The sequence below is a fragment of the Plectropomus leopardus genome, chromosome 12 (assembly GCF_008729295.1).
Source record: "Plectropomus leopardus isolate mb chromosome 12, YSFRI_Pleo_2.0, whole genome shotgun sequence".
NCBI classification, from domain to species: domain Eukaryota; kingdom Metazoa; phylum Chordata; class Actinopteri; order Perciformes; family Serranidae; genus Plectropomus; species Plectropomus leopardus.
The window spans coordinates 6,447,877-6,455,840 of record NC_056474.1 but is presented as its reverse complement, the minus strand read 5'-3'; the positions used below and the strand labels follow the sequence as shown (position 1 = coordinate 6,455,840).

At 37.4% G+C, this 7,964-nt stretch overlaps 1 protein-coding gene across 1 annotated transcript; it reads left to right on the top strand.

Moving 5' to 3' along the window:
* Positions 1-363: 363 nt before the first annotated feature.
* On the top strand, positions 364-6,922 carry LOC121951043 (ras-related protein Rab-8A-like). The gene is made up of 8 exons (XM_042497225.1): positions 364-530; positions 1,121-1,181; positions 2,201-2,261; positions 2,348-2,425; positions 2,545-2,634; positions 2,787-2,852; positions 3,309-3,359; positions 3,881-6,922. The coding sequence occupies exons 1-8, from the start codon at positions 407-409 to the stop codon at positions 3,968-3,970; spliced, it is 621 nt and encodes a 206-aa protein (XP_042353159.1). The 5' UTR covers positions 364-406; the 3' UTR covers positions 3,971-6,922.
* The last annotated feature ends 1,042 nt before the right edge of the window (positions 6,923-7,964 follow it).

Genomic DNA, 7,964 nt, shown 5'->3' with positions numbered 1-7,964 from the left:
TGGCACATGGACGAAAAATAAATAAATTCCTGAGTATTCCTGATGACAGTAATTTAAAAAAAAAGTATTAAAAAAAATAAGGTGCACTGTCATACAATTTACAATACATTTAAAATAAAGTACACGTTTTATAAGTACACCAAAAACTAGAAGTATGTAGAATTAACTGTTAGTATACTTTTATTATACAACATATCTTTCAAAAGTACAAATATACTTAGAATAACTCCCGTATACTTAAATTATATTTATAATACCCTTCTTTTTTTTGTTTTTTTAACCCGGTAACGCCCGCTGGTCGCGTTCAAAAATAAACAGCCGGTGAATTCCGGTCCAGCAGGGGGCGTCATTTCCGCACCGTCACATCGCTGCTTCGCCGGGCGGGATTTCCGCAATAATATCAAGTATGGCGAAAACATACGACTATTTGTTTAAATTACTGTTAATCGGCGACTCTGGTGTCGGGAAGACCTGTGTGCTCTTCAGGTTTTCAGAAGACGCCTTCAACTCAACGTTTATCTCAACCATAGGTACGTTGTTACTCAAGTAAACTGTGTTATTCTGTCTGTTTACAACGGGCTGTCCCTGAGGCTACGTCTACTTGCTGGAATGCTAGCTATGCTAATAGGGCTGGAAGTAGTTTCTCTTTCACATTAACAAGATGTCTTGTCATTCTGTAAGATATCATACATGGACTGAGTTTATAAGAGGTGACAGGAATATATGCTGTTGCGTTTGTGTGGTTTTTTTATATGTAGAAACATTTGTGATGTATTATGAGTGTGTGCCGGGTGGTTCCCGTCAGCTAACGTTTGCGGTTAGCCATGTAGCTCTAGCGTTAGCCATTAGGTGCCGTCTACATTCTGGTAAGACACCGGAAACCCTGTTATAACACGTCGTAGCTAGTTAATTCAGGCTTGATAAAAGGCGCAATGGTTCCTTTATGCACGTTTTACTGCCGTATGCCACGACAAGAAGCTAAGCAGTCGTTTATTTAAAGTTAAAAAGTGTGTTTTTTTTTCTTGTTTCACAGCAGTGTCGTCCAGTGTTTGACAGAGGTACATTAAGCTAGAAAGCTAACGTTATAATTGACATGCATGATCCTTCTTTATCCCTCCAGGCATTGATTTCAAGATTAGGACAATAGAGCTTGACGGCAAGAAGATAAAGTTACAGATATGGTAAGTTTGTCGCAGTGTAATTCCTCTCATGTCGGACGTGTTTTGTCTTTATTTGGCTAATAAAGTAGGGATGGTACACACTTAACTCGAGATACCTTCAGGTTCAATAAAGATGCAGGATGCTTACAGGTGATTTACACTCTTAAAATGTTAATTGCAGCCTTAATATTTATTACATTGCTATAAAATGGGTTGTAAATGGCCTTAATGGTAATATTAGCAGCATTTATTGCAGGGTTTATCCGTAATTTATGTTTTCAGTGGCAACATAATAGGATTTAGGCCTTTAACAATTCATCAATATAATTACAACCTCTAAATTGACCTTTAATACAAAAGTCTCATACCTTCCTGCTATACAAACATCAGAAAAAGTCTTTGTAAGATAAACCAACTTTCTGAAAGGACAGTGTGCTCTTATTTATTTATTTAAAATTACATTTAGTTTATTTATTTGCATATGTATAAAAAATACAGTAAGGAAAAGTTTAAATATTGATCAGGAGAGGTTAGAAGCCAAACATGGCTTATGAAGTTAGCTCTCCAGTTAACTAGAAATAATCATACATAAAAAAAAAACAAATAAAATTAAAGATTTCAAAACGGATAAAAGTTCCAAGATGAAGTAATAAAACAAAATTGGTAGATGTACAAATTGTCAAGTTTTTATTTACAAGTTGAAATTCACTGCAAATATTTGAATAAAGGTAATGTATATGTTGATTGTAATGATGGAAGTAGGTTGTTAAAAATATATATTGTCCGCTGTATTCTAATTCATATTGAAGAATATCGAGAATATTATTTATTCTCAGCCTTTCCTGAAAATGACAATTGAAAAGGTTGACATGAAAGTTAATATATATAACAAGGTATTATGTTGCTGGCATGTGTGACTGCAGTGAGATATTGATGGAAACTTTCCCACACAATTTATCCAAATATTTATCCTAAAGGTGTTAGATAAATATTTTTAAACTTTCTGATATTTGAAATGTCACAATTATTCTGTTTTTCAGGGACACGGCTGGTCAGGAGCGCTTCCGAACGATCACAACAGCCTACTACAGAGGAGCAATGGTGGGTTATCTTCATGTGTTGTCAGGCATGAATCCACTTTCCAAGGAAGCCACAGCTTTTGATCTCAGCATGTCTGTTCTTTGCAGGGCATCATGCTTGTCTATGACATCACCAACGAGAAGTCGTTTGACAATATCAAAAACTGGATAAGGAACATAGAGGAGGTATTTGCTGATTTTAGTAGACAGTAGATCTTTTTTATGTGCTTGCTAGTTCTTCAAACATCCAAATGACACTATGTATAGTGTTGTTTTTTTGTTCAGCGTCTCTTCTCTTGATACAGCATGCATCTTCTGATGTTGAGAAGATGGTTCTTGGCAACAAGTGTGACATCAACGACAAGCGGCAGGTGTCCAAAGACAGGGGGGAGAAGGTGAGTTTGAACTTAAGTAATATATTGTCATTAGGTTGTGTTTGACAGTAAATAAGTCTGGTTCGCTGTTACATTTTCATAAAATGAAAAAGAAAAAACAAAACGGTTTTGGTGAAATGTACGGTTATGTAATTTTCTGGATTTCCTCTAAGCTTGCGTTAGAGTATGGAATAAAGTTCATGGAGACCAGCGCAAAGGCCAACATCAACGTGGAAAATGTAAGTAGTTCTTCCTTAAGTTATGTAAGGAATAAAGGGATTCTGCCAATTTCATGTCTGCTTACTAAAGAAATCAATCAGTTGACACAAAATATTGATTAGAAATTCTGTTATTGATGTTGAAATGATTTTATTGCTTCTGAAGTGTCTGATCTGAACTGCTCCCAAAGCAATGCGACAGAGCGCATCGTATAGTACTCTAAAACCCTCGCCTACCTGAGGAGAAAAGTAATGGCCCAAAAAATATGCAATAAAGGAATGAACTGCTAGAAAAATGCCTGTAGCCAGTGGAAAAAATGATTTTAGCTCGTAAAAATGTTATCATCCTGTGTTTAGCAGGGAGGAGAAGTACCTCAGTACTGTTGGTCCATTTCTGTGTCTCATCTCCTTGCGTTGCTTCTTTTGGAGGAATGACATGTCATCGATGTGACTGTGTGTATTTGTTTTGATTCACAGGCATTTTTGACGCTCGCCAGAGACATCAAATCAAAAATGGACACAAAATTGGTAAGAAGTTTTGTATAATACAACTTTTTTTTCTTTTTTTTTGCAATGTTAGATTTTATTCATACACGAGCAACAAACTTAAGACAAACAGGCAAATAGCAGCGTTCAGTGACAGGACATGCACATTCAGTGTTCAAAAAGTCCATCCTGTTTTTAAAATCTCGCAGGTTCATTATAGAGTCTAATCTAAGGTGACTCTGCAGCTGACACTGAGATGACAGAGCAAAAACATCCGTTTTCTCATTCAATTTTTAACATAAATAAGGAGGCAGTTTATTTTAAATGGCCCTATAGAGAGAAGCCTTGCCTTTCCATTATCGCTCACATAACATGCCTACGTTGCCTTTGATTAGAAATAATGACTGTGACTGTTAAAGAAATAAACTTCTTGAGATGTTATCACGAGAGCAGAAGATAGATAGAAGATAAATTATGTTCTATCGACATTTCAAAATTATTGCTTTATTTTTGCGCAAATCTGTAATGGAAACCCACCTAGTGATATGTTTGTCATTCTGCAGGAGGGTAACACGCCGCAGGGGAGCAGCCACGGAGTCAAGATCTCCGAGCCTCAGAAAAAGACCAGCTTCTTCCGCTGTAGCCTACTCTGAGGACCGAGGCCTTCGATACCGGCTGCCAGCTGGCTGGACATAAATGGACTGTGCTTGCTCTTAGCACTTCCTTCCCCCTTCCTTCTCTCTCCCCATCCATGACCTGTCCTCCCAGTCCACACAAACCATTCTATTCCCAGTAAGCTGAGGACTTCCCTTCCTCTCTTCTTCTCCTTCTTCTTCTTCTGAAAGCTTCCAGTGCTGCATCTCTTCCGTTTTAAAGAGATCTGTTGTCTTCATGGGTCGGGGTGCTTGACTGGTGGAGGACTCAACCAGGAGCATTGTCCAGTTATTTCTCATCACACAAAAGACAGGCTCTTACTTCTGACGTTAGTCTCTTTGTACAACGCGCTCACATTTCACACAGCCGGTAGCACAACCGAGGGTGAGAAATCGTTAAATTAATGTCAAGGTTTTGGGATTGCAAATGCAAATGTGATATTTAGATCTATTTTTATTAGTGCTCTTTCCCCTTTTTAAGTGATAAATGTCAACCAGAGACTGATAGGCTTGAGCTCTAGAAACAGAGTTGCTTTCATTTTCATTTCAGCAGTCGGGAATCATATCACACATAAGGCTTTCAAGGATCAGTGTATTGAAAGGTTTTTTTTAATTTGAGTTCTGCCTTTTTTGCTTTGCATGTAGTCCGTGACAATCACATGATGTTTCTTAAAATGCGTGTTTCATCTCGCCCTGATCATTACGCACCGCCTCCAACTCTTTCTAACCGCTCTGCAATAGCTTTCAGGTGCTGCAAGGCAGTTTTCTGCAACACAAAAGCTAAAAACACAATTCAGATTTCTGCCTCTGTAGATAAAGTTTTCTGTCACATTATCAGCAGAACATTAGTGAGGTGACGTGTTTCTGCTTCGGCTTTCTCTGGTGTCGTAACCTGCAGGAAAGTATTGTAAATCGTGGTGTGAAAGTGCATTGCTATAGTACACTATTTAGGAAAATATCAAAATGTGCACGCTGTATGATAAAAATAATACTCCACAATTGAGTGCAGTGTAATAAGATTAGGGCTGCATTTAACAATAATTTTTTATTCAATTACTCTGCCACTTATTTTCCTGATTAATCTATTCATTTTTGTGTTTATGCAATATCAGAAAAGAGCAAAAATGCCCAAGGAGACGTCTTTAAATGTCTCGTTTTGTTCAATCAGGGTTGCATGTAACAACTATTGTTATTATCCATTATCATAATAGCTATTTTCTTGATTAATCTGTGAATTTTTGGGCTTATACAATATCAGAAAATCGAGAAAAATGCCCAAGGAGACATCATTAAATGTCTTGTTTTGCCTGATCAACGTCCAAAACCCAAAAACATTCAGTCAACTATCACATAAAACAAAGACAAGGAGCAAATCTTCACATTTCAGAAGCTGGAACTAGCTGAATAGATCAACTATCAAAGTTTTGACTAATTGTTTCAGCTCCAAAGATTGCTTTAAAAGGTTGCCTTTGATTTGACTTGAGGGTTTTGTAGCAGCTCTGATTCACAGTCTAGCTAAATGACGTCTCCGGTTTTTTAACCAGCATTTAAAATCACTTGAAGTTTCGCACTGTAAGCCCCCTTCTCCCTCCTGCTATCCATGCAGCTCTCCTTGCACTTTACCAGTAATTCATGTTTTGTGTGTAGTCTGTGCCAAGTGATAGTTTTGCAATACAACAATACAATACTTAGTTTTGAGTCTTGGTGATATAAGGGGCATAATTCCTAAATTTTTTGTACTGCACTTACTTAAAAATGACTTGATATCCTTTGCTATTTCACTGCTAGTGCGATCCACTGTCCTGTTATTAGGTCACTGAAAAACATTGCCCTTAAACAGCTATATATATTTATAAAAAGGAAAAATAATAGGCAAGCCTGTTTCTATGCTACTGCCCTGCCAAATTATAGTTTAAAAGTGATGGATTTTTTTGGCTTATGACTCGAACGCTGGCTTGCCCGACGTTGAAAGGTTCTTCCAGTAGTATTACTCTTTTCTTGTGTTGTTTGATTGTGGCGCTTTAGTGCGACAGCTAGGTGGCACCAGAAGCACCGTACGCTTTAGAGTCGACCACCTGAACTCAAATCTTAATCAGTATTTTAAGAGCCGCGGTGAACTAGACCAAACATGTACCAACTTATTTAACATTGATGTGAGTCTCTGTTCCTCGTGTTTCCTTCCTACATTTGACTCTCGTCTGAAAATCAAACTCCTGTATGCACAATATCAAGGGAGGATCTGCTTTTGCTTGCCTGCACCTTGTTTTTCTTTTTCTTTTTTTAAAAATATCAAATAATTTGGGACCTCATGACTACCACGGCCATTTGTCTTAACAGCTAATACACAGTTCTGTCAAAGGTGAGCTATGCATCGTGAATCTTGGACCTGTGCATATGTGTGTCATGTAATTTTCAGACCTACTCTTAGACCTGTACAGACGAATGTATGGGCTTTTTTTGTTTGTTTTGTGTCATTCACTGAGCCAAAAACAGGACTCTGTTTGTAGAAATGACATTGCGACAACAGCACGAGTGGAATCAGGTGTGATGGAGGATCGTTGAAATGTGGCGATAGAGCTGTTGTCTCGATCGAGTGATACTGTAGCTTTAAGTCATAACCAGACACATAGGGAGCAGACTTTTTTTTGTGGGTCTCAAACTGCATCATTTACAGCTGAAGTGATACTCCCTCTTTGAGTTTTTAAATCATATCCTTTAATAACATTCTGTACATCCCTTTTTACAGCCATATTTTCATTCCATCGATTGTGAAGTACACAGGGAGAATAATACATTTTGAAAAAAAAAGTGAGAAAAAACATTGTAAATATCACAGTGAAAAAAAGAGATCTACTTAAATTGTACTGTACTTTCTAAACCCATATAAAATTGTATCTACAATTTGTAGATATGTGTACTTTTGATTTAATAAAATAAGACTATAAAACTTTATTCCTATTCACTATGTTTATTGGCTGGCTGTCAAAGGAAATTACGCTGTCAGTTGACCCCGTGCTCCCACAATGGAGCTTGACTGCTTTCATGACAAATGACTCTCCTTTTATTGGCCCGCGATCACCCGCTGGAATATTCTCGCATGTGTTTCTTTAATAGTCGAGTGTAACTGAACCCCTTCAGATACAAAACACAAATCTGCTGTTGATGGTCATAACTAATGAGCCTTGTCTTGATGGATGGGTTGATCAAATCGTGGGTTGATGGCTCCGTGTGATGATAGACCTGCAGTCACACCGTGACGTGTTACTTCTGCAACTGCGGTAAAAGAAAAATTGGACGTGGACTTGGCTTATTGCCTTTTTCTCATGTTTTTTAGAGGCTTAAATACTTGTGAAAGGTGTCCGAAAGCAGCACAAGAAAAGTGATGTTGCTCCAGGTTTCAAAGGGTTAAAGACAAGACAATTTGTAGTTGTGTTTGTAGTATTTACTCTGGATGCTAAAAGTCAAAGTTGGGTTATCTTTGCTTACTGTACCGAAAAAAAAAAGCACAAATCCAGTTATTCACGAGATGAAATAGTTCAGGGTTCCCACAGTCATGGAAAACCTGGAGAAGTCACAGACTTTCACTGTCACATTTCCCAGGCCTAGAAAAGTTATGAAATAAATAAAAAAAATAATATAAAGTTTTTGAAAAGTCATAGGATTTCGTTGTGTGTAATGAAATTGTTATGGTAATTTTCTGTGGATAACCTTTCACATAATGTAACAAAATGGCAAATTTATTTTCTGTAGCCGTTGACATAGTATTGCTCTAATATGCATCGATGAGTAACAAAGTTTTGTTTACCATCATGTACGTTTCTTCACTTTCTCTTTGCGTTCTTCTGCTCCTGTCATGTAGCTGAGAGTATGTGGAAAGACGGTTTTAATCTGATACATTAGAAAAACACTGGGCAAGTGGAGCAAGAAAAAATAAGAACTATGGGTCGTGAAAAAGTTTTAAAATTTTGTCCGCTGATTTTTGGATAATGTCACG